The following is a 27,723-nucleotide window of genomic DNA, read 5'->3' as shown; positions in this document are numbered from 1 at the left end:
GTGTGCATTATAATATATATAAAAAAAGTTATAAAAAAGAAGTTTTAAGTGAAAGGATTCTAGGCAGGTAATTGAAAATTATGATTGAAATTATTTTTTTTGTCGTATTTAAATGAATTATCTACTATCGTATACACTACTTTTGTGTATATTATATTTGTCGTCTATATTGTATACATAAATGTTTAATGGGCCATAAAATAATGGACTATTAAAATTATTTTGATGGGATGTTGACGTGATTCACGGTCATTGCATTTGGGTGAAAGTTTCCGCAAATATTTTTGACGCCGGGAGCTGGATTAGTATTAGGCCTGGATTAGGGGAAGTTATAATTTTGAACAGGTTACGGGTTCGGAACGTCAGACTACAAAAACGTCCCATGTATTTTGTCGGACAGAACTTCCAATTGATTTGCTACCCTTTCATTAAACTCTCATGCAAAAATCAGACTACTATTATTTGCAACTAACATAATTCCTGTCATTTGACATATTCTACGTGTCAGACTTATTAATATGCCCAACATATCTCTCAGAAAAACATTGTTCATATATTATATAAAGTTTGCTATTGAATAAACTTAAAAAACCTGCTAGTTTTCACAATCATAAGCTTTAACACAATTAAAATCACGTTCCACAATTAAAACTTCCCCTGTTCCAGTGTTCCCATACATCAAAGTTTGTCCGACTAGATACCGTTAAGCTATTAACAAATTTTCAGATTGCTATTACTACACTTTTTTGGTACGCGGGATGATCCAGGCCTATATATCGAGCGGAATATGTCTGAATAAAAGAGAAGGTAGCACTCGGTCGCCTTCCAAAATATGAAGATATTTTAGTAATCATAATAAAGTTTGTCAAAAAAGAAAATGTTACGTTTCCGTGTACGACGGATGACATGTGGAAGGACAATATCAAGGCAATAAACTGCCCCCAATTCTGGGCCAAAGACCTAAAATGATTACGCTCGATAGGAAAAAGTAAAGCAATAATATCCACTTATGCACGTTTTTAACAACATCTTTGGTAATACCACACAATGATTCTGGGCCAGCCTACCAAATTTCTACCGTGCCTTCTTTTGTTAACAGATCTACTGATTCATTCCCATGCATCCGTTCATGACTCGACACCCATCCTAAAGACACTTGATTGTCTTTTGTCAGGTTTTTGATGAGATCTTTTCAGTTATTCACGAGGTTTGAATTGGTTACTATGTCCATCTAGGATGTAAGAATTGTTACAATTGCACGTCCGCTCAAAGAATTCTAATCCAGTAACATGGCCAGTTTTAAGTCCATAAATGGACCTTATTAAGTCCCAATTTGAAATGGTGCTAACGACACGATTTGAGTATTAGTTGAGGGGTAATCTGTGTAATAAATTTTGCCCAGGTACATTTTTGCTCCTAGAGCATTATCAGGGGCGTTTCGTCAAATTAGGAAGGTATCCTATTAGAATGTGACATTTTTTTGATGGGAGTGATGTCGAATTTAACAAATAACATTTAAAACACACTGCACAAAGGACAAAACAGTATAAATAAATTATAAATGCTGGTATTACATTTGTATGTCCGATATGGAGAAACAATCTCTGTAATGTTTATCTAAAATTGTTTATGTCATACTCAGAACTGCTTTCAGTTCGCAGTTAAAAACGTCACGTGCAATATAGTGGAGTCAGCAGTTTCGTATGAAAGTCAAGTTTTGGAGTCAGGAAATCGTACCAGTTTTTTTTATCCTTTTTTTTTATTGGTCAAATGTTAACATGGCTGAGAAAGAGATCCCTTTTATGTTTTTATTGGTTAATACTAAAGAGAGAAATATTTGATTACAATGATTGGTCAAGGAAGGATGCTGTGGTAAATTGTAGAAGGGGAATGATTTGAGAGAAGAGAGTGTCCAAGTTTGAAGGTTCAGGTAGTTTTGGGTGAGAGTTTCCGGAGTCTAGTTCAAGTTCCTGGATAAGCCTCGGAAGACCCGCTTCGGTGGTACCGGAGCAGTTGAGTCTAAGTAGAGATTCAGGCAACATGTAGTATTGGAAGTTATTCATCTTCGTGGTTGCTAGCCCTCCCGGCAAGTGCCGCTGGTACAGTCAAGACCATGGCGCCGTTTGCCGCTTTCAGGCAAAACGCTGATTAGTTGTTTTTATATAACACACTATCTAAAGTTTTTTCTGTAAGAAGTTATGATCTAAGTGTTAGTTATCATACTAAATACTTTGAGAAATTAATTAGAAGTTACTGAATTAGTTGAAAGTTTAGTTAACCACCAATATCAGCAGTATCATTTTGAAGTTTTTGAAAAGGTCAACATAGTAAGGACGATTGTGTTGTTTGTGATTTTTCTGGAAATTTCCATGAAGATAATCGAAATTGTACTATCGACATCTTTTTGTGATTAGTGAAGTGACTTGGACATTTTCAAAGAAACAAGAACAGGACAATTCCTGAACTAACAAAGGTATTTAAAATGCAAACCTTTTAATAATTGGACACACTCTTATAATTGAGGGGGCCAGACGTAAAAGGGTTTAAGTGCAGTTTTGATAGTTCTGAGATAATCAGCTTCAAAGTTTGAGTTTTATAAATTCTAGGAGTCGTTAAACTAAAATATGTCTAGTATACAATGTATAAAATGATAAAAATATAAAAGTATACTATTACTCTTACTATATCCTTCCTTTTTTTCAATTATTAAAAAAATGTACTTGAATCGGTACATGGTGTGGATAAATGCTCTGGTAAAACGGTTCAAGTGCAGTTGTTAACTACATATTACTAATCATTTTTATCACAGCTGTTATCCACATAACAGTGTAACTACAACTGGCACGTTGCATAATACTTAATTAATCTTCAAAATTGGTCACAAATCTAGTATTTATTTACTTAAAAAATAATTCTGTATTAACACGGGTTTACACATTACAGAATACTAAAAATAGTTTTGTGGTAAAATGGTTCAAGCGCACTTATTAAGTATGCGAATCTGTACTTGGAGTAAAATTTCAAAAAAGTGCATTTAAAAGCTTTTACTTCTAACCCCCTCAATTATTGTAAAACCAAAAAGAGGTCCAGATTATTTTCTTTTTATTTTTTTTTATTTTATTTTTCAAAAAATATAATTCATTTGTAATATTGTTTGGTTATTAATTATCTAACTCCCTTCTCTTGTTCTCTTGATAAACAATAAGTTAGTAAGAATCAAACTATGTAAGAAACAACTAAGTAAGCATAAGTTGGGTTATATTTATTTTTTTGTAAATTTATATGAATTTTGCGATAATCATTTGTCTTTTATTAATTTTTACTTATTTATCTAAAGTTTTTTTTGTTTTGTCTTCCATTTTATTTGCAAGATGGTAACGCCCAATATTTTATTCAATATTTCTATTGTCAATTCAATGTCATGTATTTCCAAGTTAGTAAGCAAATGTAGAGAAACACCCCACAAAGATACCAAGAACCACTCCATATCTCCACCCATTCTGAGCAACGGAGCCTTTGTTTATTTCATTGTAGCCCAAATATTCATTCCTTCCTGACACATTAACATCTGGCCGTTATAACCGGTAAAAAAATGGTTCGGTTTCTTTAATGAATAGCCAATACTCAATGGGTTACAACGTTACATTTAATTTACATTTTAGTTTGCGATACTCCATTCGAATTCGAATCGATATCATCAATATTGTCCGTATCGACCGAAAGAATATATCGATACCAAGATATTTTTTTTATTAACTCCTAGAGAGATCTGCAATCTGCAAAGGTATCTAAACCTAAGTTAAACATTGTTTGTATGAATTTATAAACATTTTGCCTCAAAAACTAAACTAAAATCTGTGTGATGTAGATATAGGCCTGGATCCGGCGTACCAAAAAAAAGTTTATTAATAGCCAGCTGAGAATTTGTTAATATCTTAACGGTGTCCAGTCGTACACACTTTGATGTATGGGAACACTGGAGCAGGGGAAGTTTTAATTGTGGAAAGTGATTTTAATTGTGGAACGTGTCATCCTCACAAGTTTATGATTGTGAAAACTAGCAGGTTCTCTTTAAGTTTATTCAATAGCAAACTTTATATACTTAATATATGAAAAAATGTTTGTCCGACAGATATGTTGGCATTTTAATAAGTCAGTAGAACATGTTAAATGACAGGAATTATGTTGCTGATAAATAGCAGTCTGATTTTTGCATGAGAGTTTAATGAATGGGTAACAAATGAATTGAAAGTTCTGTCCGACAAAATACAAGAGACGTTTTCGTAGTCTGACGTTCGAAACCTGTAACCTGTTCCTCAATTAGAACTTCCCCTGTTCCAGTGTTCCCGTACATCAAGTTTGTCCGACTAGACACCGTTAAGCTGTTAACAAATTTTCAACTTGCTATTAATAAACTTTTTTTTGGTACGCGGGATCCAGGCTTAATAGGTCGGATGGCAGTAGATATTTTAGCGTACGGATTTCATTCGCATCGCGCACGTTTAGTTGGGCGGCTAACCGATTTGGGTGCATTGACACTATTTCACTGTGGTTCACACTAAAACGATGTATGGCTTCTTTGATGGCCATCATAATCCAAGAACAAGATAATCAATCGATATATAAAAATGGCGTCAGCGTATATTGCGTACTGTCTAGTGGGTTGGGGAAGGGGAACTGGAAGTTGGAACTAGCCAATTTGGATCGACAATAGAAATCAGTCGTCAGTACTCTCAGATCGTTTTTGGTTTCAGTCAGCTTAACATGTCTCAACGCGAGCGGGGGGTTAAAAACTTCCCCATTTTTTTTTTATAAATTTATTACTTTTTCCTTATTCTACAGTTAACCTACTCGTTTTATCACCGGTTATTAACAACCGGATATAAACCAGACAAAAAAAACAACCAGAAAAACCGATTATTGCGGAGTTAAAACCCGGTTTTACATTATAACCGGTATGATATAAAGGTTACAGCCTAAATGTATTCAGAAGCGCTTGTCTTCGTAGGGTTGTGAGAAAGGTCACACAAATTACAAAGCCGCCTTTTTCTATCAAATTAGTGAATCATATGTAACTGTTGGTTATATGGCTGATGTGAGTAAACAACAAGTTATGTACCTTTATCTTCGTTCCCCAGGTTTTACCTGCAGCGCGTCTGCAGTTTCAGAAGAATTACGTAGCTCTGTTGGTTAAATTCTTACCTAAGATTTTGTCTTATGTGTAGATATTTTTATACTGCATGTCATTCGCTGTAAGTTACTTTCGTTATCTGAGGTGGTACAGTCTTACTCAGATAACGAAGAATTTTATTACCTAAGATCACAGAGATATGTATTAATTATTATCTGCCCACAGTTTTCCATTATTAAGTTAAAGCGCTGTGAACTTGAGTGATTGACGACGGTAAATTGAAAGTGCAGAGAAAATATATGGATGGAAAGAATATTAAAGAGCTATTTTTGAATACGATGAAAGAATAGAGATAATAGAACCAATAGGTAAAAATGAACCTACAATTACCCAAGCGAAAAGCACTAAAACTTGTTAAAAATAAAAAAACCATGAGTCCGGATTTACCACCTTGAGAAATCGTAAGACTACATTGAGTAGAGAATCACTTTAATTCTTATTCAATGAAATTTACCATACCTGGGAAATTCCGAAAGAATGGCTAATATCTGAGTTCATCGCAATACCCCACGCAATGAAATGTGAAGAATATAGAACGATCAGCTTGATGAACCATATTTTAAAAGGCTTCTTGCAGTGATGCATAAACGTGTCTACAAAAAATTAGACGACTTAATAACAGAAAACCAACTGGGATTCAGAAAAGGCTTTGGAACTAGGGAGGCATCGTTTATTATAAAAAAAATCATAAAAAGACTTCGAGATGTCAGCTGTGACGTGTTGATAATAATATGTCTCGTTACCTTTGAGAAATTATTCAAAAAAATACAACACAAAAGACTTGCAAACATATTACGGAACAGACATATAGACGATCAGGATGCCAGAATCATTAAAAATTTATACCGATATCAGAAAGCAATAATACTAGTATACCAAAAAAATCTAAATGAAGAGGATATAAAATCTCTATAACATAACAAGGATGTGTGCCATCTTCTCTGATTTTTAATATGTGCTCAGAAGAATGTTTAAAGAGGAATTAAAAGACGTCAATGAAGGCCTATCAGTTAACGGAACACTATTGAATGATCTCAGGTATACAGATGGTACAATGCCCTTTGCAGACAGGAGAGAAGGGCTGCAAATTTTGATTAATCAGGAACTGAGACTATGAGAAATCTCTGATGCAAATATTCCTAAGACAAAGAACATAGATTATAATGGAAACATGCATTAATAATTATGAAACAAACAGACATGAAAAAGAGAAAAGTCCAAGAAGCAGCCCTTATCCTACTTAACGAAGAAAAATGTGTAGGAAACCCATCAACAGAATGTAGCAGATTTTAGTTGTTATATATACACCGGTATTTTAGGCGTCAACGCCCTTCCGGTAGAGATCTATGGGGGAGTATCACCGAGCCGCAAGCCCTTATTCCTTGCCGTACTGCTCCCTCATAGGCCGATCAGGTGCCCGCATATTCCAGTCTAAGCGCCAGATACATATTTAGAATTTTATACTGACGCGTTAGCCTTTTTTGTTTTTCCGATGGCCTGGCTAGGCTTAAACTCACATGCCTCACGTCGAAGTGAAGTGCGGGTCAGCCGCTAGTCGCACTGAGCTATCCGATCGACCAAGGTTTTCGTTGCCAATACTAAAAAAAGAAGTCAACAAACAACAAGACTAGCGGAGTAAACAATTAAGTTTGACAACAAGTCACCTACAATGTCTGCACAGTGCACAATACATATGTAACACACAATAGACACACACAAATCTGTGTTACAAAACTTAAGTTGCACACTGACAATGATTATGATACAGATTACACAAACAAATTAACACAAAATAACACATAATACAATAACAAAAATAGGCAGAATTTAATATCCCTAGTTCGCGTAATAAAAACACCCTCAAAATGGGGGGTGAAAAAATATAGGTACGTTCAAAGTATCGTCTGGAAATGGATAAACTGACTAATTCTAAGCAACTTTTATTCTATAGCATTTTTTCTGTAAGTTAATACTTTTCGAGTTATTTGCGAGTAAATACGTGCATTCTTTAACAAAAAAAACTCGTGTTTAGGCGGTTTATTGTAAATAACTTAAAAAGTGAAGTATTTTATCGAAAAAAAAACATATTTAGCAAAAATATAGCACATATAAAAGTGAAAAATATGGTGTGTGTATGAACTCTTTAGACTGAATATAAGCAAAGTTGTAGCTAATGAAAAAGAGGTTAATATCCATCAAATTGCAAAGTGAATAATTCAACGTGAAATAACCAAACAAATGATGCAATGTTTTGAGAAAACTCATTACAATTTTTTAAAGTTATTAAAAAAATTCTTTATTTGTGTTTTCTTTTTAAATAGTTTTTAGAATCAAAAGTAAGCAAGTTACGCTAAAAATAAAGTTGGTCTCTTTTTTTTGTCACAAAACTCGGGAATGTCACCCCCCAATTACCATCTTAAATCAAATTAATCGTTACTGCTACACAAGTTACTTGATTTATTGTATTATTTATATCGCACACCTAGTTCAATAGTCCCACAAGTGCAAAACACAATATTCTCGAGAAATGAGCAAAACGTTCTGTAGCAAACGCGTTATGCCCTGTAAATAATTTATTTTGAGAATGACTGACTTCGAAATTACAATTTAGGTAGCATATTATACAGTTATTCGCTGGATCTTATTACAATTTATTAAAAATAAAACGTTATTATGATTTTGATAGTTATGGCGATATTGCATTGTGAAGAAAGTCATTTATAAAACGATACCTAGGAGATACGGCGGCAATATAATGAAAAAAGCAATTGATTTTTGCAGTTGTGGCTGTATTGAATTATATCGGTTGTATTGTGGCAGTGTATATTATCGCCACATCTCTCTTGATTTTTGCAGTTGTGGCCATATTGAACGTATTGAATTACATCGGTTGTATTGTGGAGTGTATATTATCGCCAGATCTCCGAGTTATGGCCATATTGCATTTTCAAAACCTCCAAAAACCCTACAGTGAAATACCGAAGTAACTTACTGTATACTTATCCAAAACAATATTTTAGTTCAGGCTGTATTGAATTAGATGGGCCATTATATAGGCAATATTTTACAGCCTTAACCCAAAATTCGAATTTTTTGCAATTGTGGCACAATTGAACTAGGTGTGCGATATGATCTGTAAAGTAACATCGTCTAAAAGTTCATTTCATTTTGCTCTTTTGAATACTTTGGATTTTTTATTTTTCTGTAAGGCAAAAATTGGTTAAGATGTGTCAGTTCAGAATTTGCAAACACTCGTGATTATTGACTAGTTCAAGTCTTTTCAACTACAGCCCTATCAAAACTAAGCGCTTTGAACCGATGAAACTTCCAGATCATATAAACAATACACGAGTAAAGCAACTTATGACATGGTAACGATTGATTTCATTTGGGATGCTAATTAGGGGGTGAATTTCACGATTTTTTTTACCAAAAAAAAAAGTAGCAACTTTATTTTGTGCGTAAATTTGTTACTTTAAATGCTAGAAACTTTTTTAAAAACAACAATAAATGATTATTGACTAGTTCAAGTCTTTTCAACTACAGCCCTATCAAAACTAAGCGCTTTGAACCGATGAAACTTCCAAATCATATAAACAATACACGAGTAAAGCAACTTATGACATGGTAACGATTGATTTCATTTGGGATGCTAATTAGGGGGTGAATTTCACGATTTTTTTTACTAAAAAAAAAGTAGCAACTTTATTTTGTGCGTAAATTTGTTACTTTAAATGCTAGAAACTTTTTTAAAAACAACAATAAAGCTTTTTTTTAGTAACTTTAATAACTTTAGTAAAAAAGTTGTAATGAGTTTTCCCCAAAAAGTGCTTCATTTTTTTTATTATTTTACGTTGAATTGTTCGATTTGGAATTTGGCGAGTATGAAAATTTTGGCTTTATTGGTATCTTCTCTTGATTCAATGCCATAGGTCATAACAGGTCTGATGCAAGATTTATAAATTCTAACTTTTCTGTCCATTCTCATATATGGGTTATTCCAGACCACATCTCTCAAACATACGAAAAATCAAACATCATCCGATGAAGACGCTATAGAAGTATACTTGGATAATAGAACTATACTTGGACAATATTTAATAAATTCAGTGCTCGATATCTGCCTTTTATTTCCATATAAAATTCATATATTCGAAAATTCGACCATTTCCATTTTTTAATGTGTTTTTTTAGTGTGTACCTAATGATAATTTTTCAAGATGATGAAGATGAAGACGTTTGTTATATTTTTTAGAACGAAATACAATTTAAAACTAAAATACAGTAACTTTCTACGAGATTTATAGTCATTTTACTGATAACAAAAGTATCTTCAATTAATGTGTCAATATTAGTTACAGCTGTTAGGCATTATTTTGCAATTTTAAAGTATTATATTAGCAGAATCGGTTTAGAGCAAGAAAATACATAATCGGTTTTAAATCCACAATGCCGTTCTTAATCCCTATATAGTATATTCAGCTCCATTTAAGTCCAAGACAAACTCAATTTGATCTAATAGAAACGTATTCTGAGAACATCCGATACACCATCGACTTTGTATGCTAATTGTACACATGCCCTGTCATGTATTTAGTTGTTACTTAGCAAATGGTTGCACTAAAATCGTGTACTATTGTTCTAAAATAAATTATGTTCTGACTTGCATCCCCGGCCGTTGAGATGTGGGTGTTTATGGGCTCATTGTACCATATAGCAAGATTAGGACAAAAAAAGTTTTAAAAAGTGCCAGCTCATTTGTGGCTGTGTTGTATGTTTCGCGTTTGATGGTTAAATACATGACGGCTGCCTATTAATATTACTAAACGGTGAGCACTGACGCCACTAGAGGTGGAATAGCAATAAGTAGAATATTCTTTGTTTTTGTAAAAAGACGAAAAATAAGCCGTTCTTTGTAGTTTTACGAGTTGGCAAATTATACTTTTCAACTTACTTGATATCTAGTATTTACAATATTTAATATTAGAAAAGGAATACTGGACCTTTTTTAAAAACCACTTAAATTATTTTTGTTATTAATGAATTCTTGATTATTGGTCAGGTATCAAATATCTCTCACGGTTTTGGAAAAAAACCCTAGAGTTCGGCGTCGACACCCACCACATATTGTTGTAGAATTTAAAATACCGCTTCATCTTGTCCAATTAACTGAACTTACTCTCACAGGAGCAGAGAGCGTGGTAAAGATCCAGAACGATTTCCCAAGACCCTTCCATTGCAAAAATGGACTAAGACAGGGTGGTGGACTATCGTGTCTTTTATTTAACCTGGCATTAGAAAAAATTATTCGAGAGTCCCAAATTAATACGAATGGTACTATCTTTAACAAATCAGTACAAATTGTCGGATAAGCAGATGACATAGACATCATAGGTAGATCTAAATAATCTCTGACTGAAGCATTTCGGTCGTTAAGAGCATCTGAACAGAGAATGGGGCTAAATAAAAATGTTCAAAAGACCAAATATATGTGTTGCACTAGGTCAAGCAAGCCGACACCTACAAGAATAATAATTGACGACCTAGAACTAGAAGGTGTCGACACCTTCATATACTTAGGCTCGCTGCTAAATAAAGATAACAATGTCAGTAAAGAAATTAAAAGAAGAATAGTGCTCGCTAACAAGTGCTACTATGGCTTAAGAAGACAGATGGCCTCAAAAATACCTAGAAAAATGAAATTGACTGTCTATAAAATACTAATAAGACCAGTGCTAACATATGGGTTAAAAACTTGGTCACTTACTCAGAATGACCAAGAACTGCTCAAATGTTTTGAGTAGTGTTGCCCAAATGCAAGACCAAGACGAGACTTAGACAGTATTGGTCTTGGTCTTGCGGCAGTACACCTGGTCTTGGTCTTGGTCTTGGTATTGCGCTCCCAGTCTTGGTCTTGGTCTTGGTCTTGCAGCAAGAGTCTTGCAAGTCTCGCAGTTGCCCATTAGCCTATTGCATATCTTAGAACAACGTAACAGAGAGGTACATTTTAAGCTTGAATATCATAGCCATAGTAAAGACTAGCCAAATTAATAAATATCTAAACAACTGACACCGGGTGGGGTTTGAACCCACGATCTAAAGTGATCGCTGTTATGTTCTAACTAACTAAAGTTAAAACTACCTAAATTACAAAAAACTCGAAGATGTACCACAAGGTTATTTTTTATTGTTAAAAAACATATATAAGGACGCGTTTCGGCTTAACACAAGCCATCATCAGCTTAAATACAGGACAAAAAACAACTGACTGACCTACAATGTAAAAATATCCAACGTTATATATGAGAATAAAGTAGATGGTGACAACGCCCACCTCAGTTTAGGAACTTACCAGAAAAAACAGGAAGGAGGAGGAATCAGCTAGTTTACATTATGAAATATATAGATGTACACATTTCTTCATTAATTATTAGCTATTAATAGCATTTTGTAATTATAGTGTTGTAAAAACCTCAAGAACTTTCACTTGTAGAGGAACCATCATGTGAGCCGGTCAGGTGTAAAGACCTTCCGGTGGAAAGTCAAATTGCTGTCAGTGATGACATAGAGTACTCAACAAAGAAGTGTCATTAATGGTGGTAAACTTGTAACTAGGAGACTGTTCGAACTAAGGAAAGAAAAGAAGAAGATAAACGTCAGAATTAATTTAAGTGAATTGAGCAGAGTGGAAAGGAAACTGAGACTGTATTAAAGTGTGACAAAGATGGAAACGACCAGAGAAAGTCTGTAATAATGTTGAATAGCAATAACTTTTATGTAAGTAACCACTGAGGCGGACGAGACCAAGTAAGGTTGGATAGAAGTAGGCCAGTCATTAAAAAGATTCAATCAGGGTAAAAAAACATATTATGGTAGCACCAAATAAATTACAATAAGATAATACTCCAAATTAGGTATCACAGTCAGGAAGAAAAATAAATAAATAATATATATTACAATATCTGTTTAGGTAAAATGGTTTAAAAAACCGAAATAACACCCTGTACACTCAAAAGTGTTAAACTAAAAGAGTACATAGATTAAATTTATAAGGTTATTTGGTAAGAGTATGGGTGTTAAAACAGTTCTATCACAAGAAGATGCATAAGTGATGGACTACAATAATTAGGTGAAAAAATGTAATATTGTACAAAAAGACCATGAGTGTCTTTGAACATGTTACTTGGGAGTGACACCATGAGAAAAATATGTGAATAAAATTTGTTTAAGTATGGATACTTCTCTTCATGGATACTTCTCTTCATGTTTTTGATGTCAGAAAGACTAATAGTATCCAAAGATACAGGAAGGAGTCAATTAGAAGGAAACATATTCTCCTTAAGATATGGTTTTTGTCAAGTTGTAGGAAGAATCGAGTAGCACCTAAATCTATTTCTTTGTTTACGAATATCAACACTAAAACCTCATTCAACACCATTAAGAAAGCCAAGGACATCTGGTTAAGGGAGGAAATTAAATCTTTATATTCAACTTTAAACACTTGTAACATTAATTTAAAGTTTCTTTATTTTCGTTTAAATGAAGTTCTTACACACTTTGAATTTGTTGTCTTGGATAGTGACATTAGGGATGAAGTTGAGGATTTTGGTAAGTGCAAATTTGATAGTCTTAAAAGTAAACTTCACAACCTTATTAAATTCAAAAATAGTAATAATTTTGCCCTGAACATCTCAGGTCGTAACAATAACGGTATCCTTGAAGACCAAGACACTACTACTCTTACAGATTTTAAATTTCATCCAAGAGTCTTAAATCTCAGTTCTTATAACTTTGATCATAATATTACTGAAATTTTGAACTTAGGTCTGAACTTCAATTTTCATTCAAATAATTTTAACAATGATCTTAAACTCTTAGCTATTGATTCAGACAACATCATTGAAAACTTAAATTATAGTTTAAGCAATACTCAAGCTCCTTACTTTTCCAACAACAAAGATGTTATAAGAGCTGACATCTCATCAACATTAAATAACATCCATCGTTCTCACAACTATAATCCAACCTCTTCTATTCATAAAAGACAATATAAATACTTCAAAGAGTTAAAAAAGATTTGTGAAAGTGAGAGTTTGACTATAACTAAAGCTGACAAGGGTAATTGTATAGTAATACTCAACAAACCAGATTATGTTTCTAAAGTTAACTCTTTTTTAGAATCAGATTCCTCTTTTCAATTAATTAACCAAGATCCTACTGTTAAATTTCACTCATATTTAAGGAAATCCTTAAAACTGTATAACTCATGCCTTCAATCCTTAGACAGCTCACCTTTACGCTTAACTACTATGAATCCTACCACCCCACTCCTTAGAGGTTTGCCAAAAATACATAAACCAAACATTCCTATCCGTCCTGTTGTTAACTTTTCAAACTCACCTTGTAGTAAATTAGCTTCCTTTTTAAATTCCAACTTGAAAAAACTGACTAATTTTACTAACCCTTATTCAGTACTTAGTTCAGTAGATCTTGCTAATAAAATAAAGAACACTACAGTTCCAGATAACGGTATCTTACTTTCGCTGGACGTTACCAATTTATTTCCTAGTATTCCACCTTTTGAATGTATAGAATTAGTCAGAACTTTACTCTTCTCAAACAATGTTCCAACACACAATACTTTGGATATCTGTTCACTTTTAGGCTTGTGTTTGGAACAAAATTTCTTCAAGTTTAGTGATAGCTTTTTCACTCAAAATACAGGCTTATCCATGGGCAGTAATCTGTCCCCTCTTTTAGCAGAGATTTTTATGAATAATCTAGAAACAGTTTTTCTGCATAATTCTGATTTCAAAGATAATGTTGTCTTTTACTTCAGATATGTGGATGATTGTCTTGTTCTTTGGGATGGCACTAAAGAGGAAGCATTAAAATTTCTTAGTTATCTTAATAACCTACATGACAGAATAAAGTTCACCATTGAGTTTGAGGAAAAACTCTCACTTCCTTTTCTAGACCTTCTTATTACCAGGGACCAACCCAACAAAACCCTTACTTTTGAAGTTTACAGAAAACCGACAACCACTGATACTTTGATCAATTACCTTTCTAATCATCCATTCTCACATAAACTTGCCTCATTCAACTGTTTTTTTACACGTGCCTTAAAACTACCTCTTTCTGACACAGCTTTCAATAAAGAAATTAACATAATTCGACAATTAGCGGTTAATAACAATTTTCCACTACAGTTAATTGATAAGCTCTTGCACAGACTTCATAATAAGCTGAATTTAACATACCCTACTATAACGACTAATACCACTTCCTCATTTTATGGTTCATTACATTTTCTAGGTCCTCACTCCTATCAAGTTCAAAAAATTTTCAAAAAATATGACATTCCTATTGCTTTCAAAACTAATCATAAACTTAGTTCCATAGTAAACTCTAAAGATTCAGTTCCACCTTTCCACAAATCAGGAGTATACAAGCTTTGCTGTTCTTCTTGCAATTCCGTTTATATTGGACAGAGTGGGAGACGTCTAGACACCCGTTTTGCAGAACATTTGAAATTCATTGAAAAATATAAAGACACGGATATCTCTAACACTAATTCTGCCTTTGCTAATCACATTCTAACTACTAATCATCATTTTTCTACCTCTGATTTTCAAATAGTTCATTCTTGTAATAAAGGCAATAGATTAAACATACTAGAAGCCTTCGAAATACATATAGCTACCAATAACTCATCTTTAAATGTTCTCAATGAACAACTCCTACCTACTGAACCTTATATTTGTCTTAATTTAGCGTTCTAATTAAGTTTTTTCAGTCACCAAGATATTGGACTTACCCACATTCTCAGTTAATATTATCTCATTCTTGTTTTTAACATAATCTATCTCTTTTCTCTTTTCAATAAACGGACTTGCAGGATGCTTCCTCCTATAGAACTTTTTTCATAAAACCTCTTACACTATACCTATTCATAATACACACATCTAGATATATCCTATCATTTATCCCAATATTCACCTCTTCCTTCCAGCCAGTTAAACCCTTCCTTTTATTTCAATATACTCTAAGGATTGTTTGTATGGTTGTCTGATAGTTGGGGTTTTGTTTTTGTTGCGACCTGCTTTAGTGTCTTAAAGATTCTTTTGCTATTTGAATCCCATCTTTTTAACTTACCTATTTTCCATATCAATTTTGTTAAATAATCAATCAATTTCAATATAAACAAATTTTATTCACATATTTTTCTCATGGTGTCACTCCCAAGTAACATGTTCAAAGACACTCATGGTCTTTTTGTACAATATTACATTTTTTCACCTAATTATTGTAGTCCATCACTTATGCATCTTCTTGTGATAGAACTGTTTTAACACCCATACTCTTACCAAATAACCTTATAAATTTAATCTATGTACTCTTTTATTTTAACACTTTTGAGTGTACAGGGTGTTATTTCGGTTTTTTAAACCATTTTACCTAAACAGATATTGTAATATATATTATTTATTTATTTTTCTTCCTGACTGTGATACCTAATTTGGAGTATTATCTTATTGTAATTTATTTGGTGCTACCATAATATGTTTTTTTACCCTGATTGAATCTTTTTAATGACTGGCCTACTTCTATCCAACCTTACTTGGTCTCGTCCGCCTCAGTGGTTACTTACATAAAAGTTATTGCTATTCAACATTATTACAGACTTTCTCTGGTCGTTTCCATCTTTGTCACACTTTAATACAGTCTCAGTTTCCTTTCCACTCTGCTCAATTCACTTAAATTAATTCTGACGTTTATCTTCTTCTTTTCTTTCCTTAGTTCGAACAGTCTCCTAGTTACAAGTTTACCACCATTAATGACACTTCTTTGTTGAGTACTCTATGTCATCACTGACAGCAATTTGACTTTCCACCGGAAGGTCTTTACACCTGACCGGCTCACATGATGGTTCCTCTACAAGTGAAAGTTCTTGAGGTTTTTACAACACTATAATTACAAAATGCTATTAATAGCTAATAATTAATGAAGAAATGTGTACATCTATATATTTCATAATGTAAACTAGCTGATTCCTCCTCCTTCCTGTTTTTTCTGGTAAGTTCCTAAACTGAGGTGGGCGTTGTCACCATCTACTTTATTCTCATATATAACGTTGGATATTTTTACATTGTAGGTCAGTCAGTTGTTTTTTGTCCTGTATTTAAGCTGATGATGGCTTGTGTTAAGCCGAAACGCGTCCTTATATATGTTTTTTAACAATAAAAAATAACCTTGTGGTACATCTTCGAGTTTTTTGTAATTTGGTTTACCTCGAGACCACATTTGAGTAAGTATGGATACTTCTCTTCATGTTTTAAAACTACCTCTTAAAACCCACAAAATTTCATTTGCCTATTTCAGCCGATTTTAGAGCAATAAATAAATCGTCAGTTTGTAAGAAAAATTTCAACCCCTCCCTATTTGGTAAACAAAGCATTTATAAAGTAAACGTTTATGAAGTAAACTGTCATTAGTTTTTCGTGCAGAATTACCCATTAAAGTTTGCCATACTTATGTCGGTTCGCTAAACTCAGACGCAACTGGCTAGATATTTTAGTCGATAATTTTTTTGTTTTTTGCCAATTTTGCAAAAATTTGCAAAATTACTAACTATTTAGTAATTATTAACTATTTATTAATTATTTTTTGTTAATTTTACTAAAATTTTCAAAATTACCGACTAAAATATCTAGAAAGTTGCGTCTGAGTTTAGCGAACAGACTATATTTAAAAACATTCTGTATTGATGAAAAACATGGATAGTTAAAAAAGTACATAACTATTTTATTATCCAATATAAGTGAATGAATAAAAAAACATAATGTTAAGAAAATATGAGGCTTTAGTTGGGCTTTAATTTCAGTATGCTATTATTGCATGCTAGAATAATAAGTTAGCATAATGCTAGAATACTCCACAGAGTGAGAAAAAACACAGTTTGATTGGTACACCCGGTATACACTGACAAAATTGACCTGTCTAGCAACAATCTCTATTATTACTGCGATATTTATAAAGAATAGAATAAGACCAAATATTAAAAAAAATCACTTAAATTTAAATAACAACAGGTTTAGGAAATTTGAGACATTAAAAATGACCCATTTTTAAGGTGGTGCCATGGACGTATAAATAAAGATGGGTGGTGCGTTAATTTCTTGGAGAAGTGTACCTATATCGTTAAAATAATATTTCGGTATTATGTCTACACGATATCCAGCATATTATACGGGACCTTGGCGCTACATGTCGAAACAAAACTTCCATTGATAAAATTGAACAAAATATTCTACAATTTCCCTAATAAAACGCTTTGAAACAGTGTATTGTTTGGATGTCGACCTTTTCGTATAATGGAGTCTTTATCTATAATATTGTATTGTAAATCATAATATGTATATTGTATATCCATTTGCCGCCTTATTCCATAACAACAAAGAAGCTTTATTTTTGTTTTCAAGTTAGGTACTTTTCATGGTTCATTTACCGTTGGCGGTGACACACTGTAAAATGGCCAAATTGCAATTTTTGTTATCGCTTAATTCTTGACGATTTGGAACAGTGTGTACTTATATGTATTGTTTTGGGTATATTTGCATGTACTTAATCTATTTATTGTTTAGCCCATTTTTTCATTGTCCAGTCACCCTTGGCTTATATAACAAGTGTTGTTGAAAAAACTGAATCTGTTTTCAAATCTATTTTTTGAGTTTGGTTTATTAGAGTTGATTAGGTTTATTAGGTTCAATTTGTGCAGTCGATTCAGAAAGTTTAAATTTTAAATTCTGAAAATATTGTGAAGTGAAAAAAATTAGTGAAATAAAAAGAGTGTAGCTGAGTGGAGCGATGAAAAGAAAAATTAAACAAAAAAAGGAAGAAGTTTTGAAGAAGATAATACCCAAAATTTCTTCATTTTTTCATCAACCAGATTCTCAAAGTGATTTAGATTGCAATGGTAAGTACTAGATCTAGATCTCTATCTACTAATGAAACAATAATTAATTCTTATCTAATTGTCGTCTGTAACAGGGGTGGCCAAGGTCCTTGATATTCTTTGATAGAAATTTGAAATTTTTTAGAAGCCGTCATTAAATGCGTATTAAAAAGTTATGCCGTTATGCAAAAGAGGTGTTAAAATTTTTTTTACAGAATTTTGTACAGAATATTTGTTGAACACGTGTAAATAAAAGTACAACCTATTTGTACTAAATTTAAATATTATAAATTTATTTTACTTCTTTTGATAATTCTTTAAATCTTAGTGAATAAATGGTGACAGCACTTCTTAGTAATTCTTTTAGATGCTGGTTAGTTGGTACTGATGAGTAATTGAATTTCAGGAATTTTAAAGTGGAATAAAATCATTCACACATGTCTTCTTCTTCATGTGCCGTGCTCGATTATCGAGTATTGGCTATCAAATTGGCTATAGTAATTTTGTTGGCGGCAGCTCGGAAAATGGAAGCTGGAGTTTCTCAAACCACTCTCTTAAGTTTCTAAGCCATGGCGTCTTTCTTCGACCTGACCCTTTTCTTCCGTCTCCTTTGCCTTTTATTATTAAATGGAGTATATTATAATTCTCTGGGTGGCGCATTCTTCTCTAGGTGCCGTCTCCGCTTCGAAGGTTGGCAATTATCAAAGCGATTTTTACTTTTGAGAGTGCGGCTCTAAATAATTCGTTGTTACTACATCCAAACTATGCCCTAAGATTCTTCAGCCATGAGTTAAGGTGATACAGTAGCGATCAACAGGTAGCCAAAACGCGTTCCAAGATTGCGGCTGTAATTTTGAATATTTTTTCGAGATATTTGGCACACGTATTTGTAATATAATAAAGAATGGTGGTACAGAGCCCAATTTGAAAAATATATTAATATGTGGAAATTACTCTGTAATTAAATGCAATATTAAAAAAAAAGAGCCTGTACCGCCACTAAGAAGAAAAAAAAATACACTTTCTTCAAATAAACTTTTTTATCAGATGCCTAGATTTTGTGCCATTTTGGAACAACTAATGAAATAAAAAATTTTAGTAGTTCCAAAATGACACAAAATGTAGGCATCGGATAAAAAAGTTTATTTGAAGAAAGTGTTTTTTTTTTGTTCTTAATGGCGGTACAGGCTCGTTTTTTTAATATTGTAATTAATTACAGAGTAATTTCCACATATTAATATATTTTTCAAATTGGGCTCTATACCGCCATTCTTTATTATATTACGAATACGTGTGCCAAATATCTCGAAAAAATATTCAAAATTACAGCCGTAATCTTGGAACGCGTTTTCGCTACCTGTTGATCGCTACTGTTTCCTCTTAAATCAGCTATCAGCTTCCTATAAATATTTTTCCTGGATTTTACTTACATAATGAAGTGGAGTATTAGATATTTATCTCCTCTCATCACATGTCCCATATATCTCAGTTTTCTTCTCTTAATTGTTAGAAGTACTTCTCTTTCCTTATGCATACGTCTGTCTCATTACCTCTACGTTGGTTATTCTATTTACCCATGAGATCTTTAGCACTCTTCGGTACACCCACATCTCGAATGTCTCCGGTCTTCTCACGTCAATTTTCTTCAGTGTCCACGCTTCCATCCCGTAGTATAATCCGGATAGCACATAGCACCTCATAGCATGGCCAAAAAAATATTCAAGTGTGCGAGTTTTTACTGTTCTGATGACTTCCCGTAATTTTTCCCCTCCAATGTATAACAACTTCGTTACAAACTCTATCCACCCAACTTATTCGTAGGATCCTCCGATACACAGGTTTCAAAGGCTTCCAGGTTTTTGAGAAGGGTATCCGTTAAAGTCTAACCTTAGACACCATACAAAAGAGTACACATTCACATAAGTACGGTGTTCCATCGAACATTTTCTAGCACTACCTTATATCAGTTCTTGAAAAGGGCCCCGCGAAAATCTTTGATACGGGGCCCCTGTGGGGCTAGCTACGCCACTGCTGCTGAGAAAGAATCTATGACTAAAAAATTTTATTTTTACGTTATAATAATGACCTCTTAGTACATGTCAAATGTGTCGAGTGTTCTTTTAATGGATATTTTGATTCGCTATGTATGTTTATGGTATTGTTCGTAATGCGCTTAAGTCCAATTTTCAAAATTTTTAATATAATTTTTTTTGTTTCTCATAGAGTATCTAAGAATATAGCCGAACTTATATATTCCCTAAAACGACCCTCAGTTCTAACTGCAAGACGCAAGAGTCTCGCAGGCTTAGTCTTGTTCTTGCTCAAGTTTTGCACGGTAAGTCTTGGTCTTGGTCTTGCTAAAATTAGGCGGTCTTGGTCTTGGTCTTGGTCTTGCGAAAACGCAAGAACAAGACCAAGACTGCAAGACTAAGACCGATTTTGGGCAACACTAGTTTTGAGCGAAAAATTTTAAGATGAATATATGGTGGCATAAAAGAACAAGGTTTGTGGCGCAGGCGTTACAACTTTGAGTTGAATAGAAATTTTGGAGAACCTGACGTTGTACAATTCATTAAGGTAGCACGCCTTAGATGGATAGGTCATGTAATCAGGCGAGAGGAAGATGCCATAGTCAGAAAAGTTTTTGACAGAACAGGGCCGATAGGACAACGAGCAAGAGGAAGGCCGAGACTTAGGTACCAAGACAACATAGACACTGATTTAAAATCTATTGGAATTAGAGCATGGAGAAGAGTTGCCAGAGACTGGGGCGAATGGAGGATTGTTTGAAAAGGCTTTGGCTCATAAAGAGCTGTAACGCCACTGATGATGATGATGATGATCAAATATTTCGTCTAAATGAATGATAGGTTTTTAGAAATCAAGTTGGTGTACCTAACATCAATTTAGGGTATACAGAACCTATATTTCACGTCATAATATGCAAATATCTAAAAAGCTAATCAACTTCCTTGAAATCTACATTTTAGTGCTGGCCACTAACCAAAGATATGAGTAGGTTTTTTCCTCAATGTTAGACAGGCGGCACCTTAGGTTATTTCCAAAATTCCCAAGTATATCATAGCAGTATTCTGAGTCTACAATGCTTAGTGAGCATACTGATCGCCAAATAGCATCTCCTAGGACTAAATTGAGCATTTGAGTTATGAGAATTTTGTAAGGTTGAGTCCTGGAACCTCCGTGATAGAAGTTCTTTTAGACTAACTCGGTAAATGCTTAAGGACACCTTGTGGGTCCCAGAGACAGAGTGAACGAGCGTTGATGGTCAGAGTATAGAAAGATAGTTCTGCCAAGAGAAGTTCTATTAACTCCCTCCTGAGCACAGAATAAGATCGCGGAGATCTCAGCCGAAAAGGCGCAAGAATCGAGAATTTAACTGAATTTAATCTCCTGTAACAACTTGGACTCATCTGTAAACCAAACGAGCCCAGTCTGGCAGAACTCTGCTGACTCTTGTTTCTCCCATTCATCACTATAAAATAATTGAACAGAGACACGGTGTATGAACTCCAAGAGAGAGGTCATGCAGTATAAAAACATAGGACTCCGCAGCTATTAAACAACTGTCAGAATGCTCAATCTACTTGATCGGTTTCTCCCAACCATATGGTTTATTTCTCTGCAATTAGATGTAAAGAAGCGTTTCACCCAACTGAATTTCTAGGGTGGCTATGGAGGCCGTTCTCTTAGATCCTAAAATACGTTGGTCACTGAACCAATCCATCAACTGAATCTTGTTCGAGACCTTCCTAATCCGGGGTGCTACAAGAGCTCGGATACTACATACCTTGATTGAACTGTTGTTTAAGTAAATTGTGGAATACCAAGCACCACATCAAGGGAGACATAATTTCTCCATATAGACACTCCAGAGACGAGGCAATCGTACGCAACGGGTGTTACGGTGGAACACCCACTTCTTCAAACAATGTACATATTTGTCAACTTTCCAATTAATTGTGGTATTATATGTGTTTGTATGCTTAAGTCTGTGTTTGCGTATGCGCCACATCCTGGTATCGGGCTACTTTGCTCAACTACGTTATTCGTTGATGGTTACGCATGGGTTTTAAATATTGTACTTTGTATATTTGTACTAAATTTGTACTTTTTATTATATGTTATGCTTCTTTTTAGTTTTTGTTAGTTGTATTAGTTAAGCTTTAAGTTGCAAGTATTAGTAAGAGTTATAGCAGTTCTCGTGACCGTTGCATTCCTGCCTTACATCACTTAGCACATTGCTATGGCACAGTATGTGTATGGCAGTCTCTTCTTTAATTTCGCACTTTCTGCACCATGGTTCATTTACCTTGCCTAGATTGTATAGGCAGTTTCTTAAACGGCAAGGTCCAGTCACCATTATAGTGACCGTTTTGATTTCTCGTTTATTGAGGTTCGTCAAATTGTTCAAAAGGTTTTTATTCTTGATTTTTTTTTTATTTTGGATTTGCTGTTTAGTGGCTCTATATTTCTTTTGATGATTCCTTATCAGCCATTTCTAAACATCGTTTATCGTAGCACCTAAGCGGTGTCACATTAAAAGTTTTGAGCCTTTGAAGTTTTCTCTCAAGCCTTGTTTTGCCAACATATCTGCTCGTTTATTCCCATGCACCCCTTCATGACTTATATTAAATAACTTTATCGTCTTTGAATGGTTGTTGAGGAGGTGTTTGCTCAACAGTCTTGATATCGTAAACGGGTTCTTTACTAGCCTAGAATAGTAGGCTAGTAAAGGATATCTATGTAAAGCATAGCTAGGGTAGCTAGGATATCTGTGTAAATATTGATTCTCTTTAGGTTCCCCATCTATAATTTATCAATGCAGTCCACCAAAGCAGCTCCTTCAGCCTGGAACACAGCTGAATATTGAACTAAGCTGTAAAATTTATTATAATGTCATGTTTACCCAAAGACTGCTGATCCAGTACCATTGGCATATTGATTGATTTGTATTAAATTTATACAAGGTGTCCAGAAAATCTACCAACAAACGAAGACAGGAGATTTCTCAGATAATGTTAAGACAATTTAACCCTAATTCACCTAGTCCGAAAATGCTTCCTAAGGAAATTAAAGCTCTTTAAAGATGGCGTCTTGTAGTTAGTTTTTCAAAATATCTCCAGAACGCTTCTATATAGAAAAACGAAAACTAGTACCCTTATTTCTATTCCAGATATAAATTGATTTCATTAGTTGCGAATTTCTAGTACCGGTCACAGGCATCCGTTTGGGTAGGGCAAAGGATATTTTATCGCATAAGTTATTTGTATTTAACTTTTAAGCATTTCTGATACTGGATTATTAAATAGTGATGTATTCTAATACTAAAGGTAGATACTTTTGCTTTAACTCGGCAGAATTCACTGTTTTCTAGAAAAATTGATTTAAAAATTTTTAGTTTTTTGAATTTGAAAAAAATTTTAAAATTTTTTTCAAAATAAAATAAGACTTAAAGCAAGAATAACTTGAAATACTAAAATACCTCATAATTTAATAATCTAGTGACAAAATAGCTTAAAAATTAAAGACAAAAAAATTATGCGATAAAATGCGGACGCCTATGATCGGTACTAGAAATTCGCAATTGATGAAATCGATTCATATTTGGAAGATAAATAAACATACCAATTTTCGTTATCCTACATAGGTTTTTGTGAATTTTTTTTTCAAAACTAAAAAACGAAAAATGTTCAAATCTATTTTATTAGAAAACGGTTTATCCTACCGACACAAAGTAATAGTACCTTTTAATACAAGAATACCTCATAATTTAATAATGACCTTGCCCTACCCACAACAGACGCCTATTACCGGCACTACAAATTCACCATTGATGAAATCGATTTATTTCTGGAAGATAAATAAGTGTACTAGTTTTCGTTTTTCTAAATAGAAACGTTTTTGAGTTATTTTAAAAAAACTAATTATAAGACGCCATCTTTAAAGAGCTCTAGCTACCTTAGGAAGCATTTTGGGACTAGGTGAATTGGATTAAATTATCTGAGGAATCTCCTGTTTTCGTTGGTCGGTAGAGTTTCTGGATACCCTGTATAAAGATTTTTTTATATTTCATAAGTAATTTGCTTTGATTTATTTTTGGCAGTGTACCTACAGTACAAATGAGAACAATACCTGGGAACAGAGATGTAGGGAAGTGGAATGCCATCTAGGTGGAAGCAGATCCTCAGAAGCTTGGAGGTTCATTCGAAATCTAAGAAATGAAAACAGAAATAATACAAACCTTCAAATGATTGATTTAAAAAAATGGAAAACCCACTACAAAGAAGAACTTCAAGAAAATAGACAGGAATACATAAATACATCACCAAAGCACTACAATTTAAATGGTCAAGTCGTAGAATTAAATGACGAATTCGTTGAGAGAATGATTAAATCACTAAAAAATAAAAAAGCATGTGGTCCAGAAGGAATACCAGCGGAACTTATAAAAAATGGAACTGCAAAATTGATCAAACTAATAACCTTAATTTTCAACAACTACACAAATGGAGAAAACATACCAGAAAATTGGAAAACAGGATGGATAACCCCAATACACAAAAAGGGTAACAAGGAAGACTGCAAGAACTATCGCTGTATTACTGTAACCAGCACCTTTAGCAGATTATATGGGAAAACTTTAAAAGCTCAAATAGAAAATGAATATGCACCTATAGAGATCGAACAACAAGCAGGATTCCGAGCAGGAAGATCCTGTATCGACCACATCTTCACGCTCAACCAACTCAATGAAAAAAAAGTAGCCAGAGACAGAGAAATACATCTACTATTCGTTGATCTAACTAAGGCATATGATACCGTACCACTTTGTAAATTATGGCAAGTCCTGGAAAAATCCCCTATTAATATAACTTTAATAAAAGCAGTGCAACAATTCTATAACAATATCCAAGCAAATATAAAAATCAACAGCAGATTATCCGATAGCTTCATGGTGAATAAGGGACTACGACAGGGATGCAGCTTATCGCCAACACTGTTTAAAATCTATATAAATGAGGTCTTGCATAAGTGGCGCAAATCGTGTTCTGGAATGGGGATACAGCTAAACGACGACTCAACATTATACACACTGCATTTTGCTGACGATCAGGTGGTGATTGCCCAGGATAAAGATGATCTAATATTTATGACAAACCGGCTGTTTCGAGAATACAAAAAATGAGGCCTATACGTTAATATGAAGAAAACCAAATATATGTGTATAGGAGGACAGAAAAGTGAATTACATCTAGAGGATGATATGGTTATCGAGCCAAGCTCTGATTATGTATACCTTGGAACGAGAATCCAACAAAGTGGAAGGACAGAATTCGAAATAGAGGAAAGAATTATGAAAGGAAAGAAGGTAATAGGAGCTTTGAACACGCTACTTTGGTCAAAAACCATATCAAAAGAAAAGAAAACACAGCTTTATAATAGCATCTTTAAAAGCATGGTACTGTATGGATGTGAAACCTGGCAACTGAATAAGCGAACAGAACAGAAGATGCTTGCACTGGAAATGGACTTCTGGCGAAGATCGGCCTGCATCTCCAGAGTCTCACATATAACGAATGAACGGGTACGAGATGTTATGAATAGAAAAACAAACATAATTGAAGAAGTCCAACAAAAACAACTTTGTTGGTATTGCCATGTACAAAGAATGGAGGAACATCGACTCCCAAAGCTAATAATGGAATGGCAACCCCCAGAAAGAAGGAAAAGGGGCAGACCGAAAACAACCTGGATAAGTGGAATCCAGAAAGCCATGTCTGAGAGAGATCTCCGACCAGGAGATTGGACAGATCGACGCGGCTGGAGAATAGGAACCGGAAGGCGCAGGACGATATAAACCGGTGTTATATATACCTACAGTAGGGAAAATGAAAGAATACCCATGAACGAACACATAAAGCACGCTGTATTTTCCTGTCACCGTGTCACAAAAAAATTGGCCAGCGCAAGTACATGTAATAATTATTACATGTACTTGCGCTGGGCAATTTTCTTTGTGACACGGTGACAGGAAAATACAGCGTGTTTTATATGTTCGTTCATGGGTATTCTTTCATTTTTCCGACTGTACATTTTATTGATCGCAATACTCTTACAGCTTCCATTAATTGCAGCTTAATTTCATAATAAAACATACCGTTAAAACTTACCCACGTACTAATAACAAAGTACCTTTTTATCTACAACTTTTATAAGATAATGTCTATTATTATGAAAAATAGTTGCATCTATTTTGTTTCTTTTCTCTACACCTCTTTGTTTCCGTATTTGGCGATTTCTCAATGAATGATAATTTATGGGACTTTGAAAGTACAATATTGCATAATTAAGGATATATGAATATTCAAAATTATGCATCTGTTTCACTTTGTATAGTGAGCTTATTCAAAGAGTGATGTTGAATTGTGTGGATGCTCGTGCCACAAAATGTTCATGAGCAGGATCGTACCATACCACGTACGTAGCTTAAAGATAATTTTGTTTAAAACTTTAATTAAATGTACATATCATCCATTTTTATCTCATATCAGCTAGCTAAGTTTTAATATAGAGCGAGATTTATAAAAAAAAACAGAAATTAAGTTTTTCTGACGTAAATATAAACAATCTTAAAAGACTAAGTTGAAGAGCCTATGCATTCTCTGAAGAGCCTCTAACAAGAGGTGAGATCATCGATAAGAGTGCTGGCTGTACTCTCTAATCTATGTAAAAATTAAGACGGTTTTGGCTTCGCATTGCAACTGAATTTTTATATTATTATTACTCCTATAGAGTAACTAGGTCCATTTTCCGTTGGAACTTTACCAAGCTGCAGACGGGGGTTGTGAATTGCATAGTGTATAATTCCTTCCCTTTTGTCTTCACTGAAGCATCCATCTGGCTTGCATATTGTAGAAGCCTTGGAGGTGTCACCAGGAAAATGGGCCAATAAGTTTTTCAATTAAAAATCTTTTAAAAATATTTTATTTTACAAATATTTTATTAGGTTGAAAATCTTTCATTTAGCAGATGCTGCTACACACCTACTACTTTCACGTCAGTTGCAATATGGGACTAATATGTCGAAAATTTTTTACCTAGAGTAGAGAAAGCAGCCTATGCATTCTCTAAAGAGCCTCTAGCAAGAGGTGAAATCGTCGATAAGAGTGCTGGTTGCACTCTCTAATCTAAGTAAAAATTAAGACGGTTTTGGCTTCGCATTGCAACTGAATAAAAATGGTATACATTTTTATTTTATATTATAAACAATCTTCTTCATCTTATTTTAGTATCACAACAGTGGACGGATATTTGCCTGTCTAGCTTGTCCTTCCATCCAGAACTCTCTCGTGCCCTTCTTCTTCATTGCCTTATTTTCATGGCTTTCAGGTAGTCTTAGGATATAGGTGATAGGAGTTGCAAACTTTTTAATGTTCTTTGGGGAACCAAAATTGACATTAAAAGCAAAATTCAGCTTCTTCGTATGCTTTTTAGAGGTTTAGTCGCATTCCCATCTCTACTATTCTTTAAAATTCAATTCAACGGAGTCGTT

General features: G+C 33.9%; 1 protein-coding gene across 1 annotated transcript in view; it reads left to right on the top strand.

Moving 5' to 3' along the window:
* The first annotated feature begins 12,438 nt into the window (after positions 1–12,438).
* Positions 12,439–27,723, top strand: part of LOC126886149 (uncharacterized) — a 58,858-nt gene continuing 43,573 nt past the window's right edge. The window contains exon 1 of the mRNA XM_050652998.1: positions 12,439–13,855. Coding sequence (XP_050508955.1) covers positions 12,439–13,855 — 1,417 coding nt within the window. The remainder of the gene's footprint in view (positions 13,856–27,723) is intronic.

This window comes from Diabrotica virgifera, chromosome 6 (genome assembly GCF_917563875.1).
Source record: "Diabrotica virgifera virgifera chromosome 6, PGI_DIABVI_V3a".
In the NCBI taxonomy this organism is placed as follows: Eukaryota; Metazoa; Arthropoda; class Insecta; order Coleoptera; family Chrysomelidae; genus Diabrotica; species Diabrotica virgifera.
Note: the sequence above shows the minus strand (reverse complement) of the source record. Positions and strands in the feature narration are given on the sequence as shown.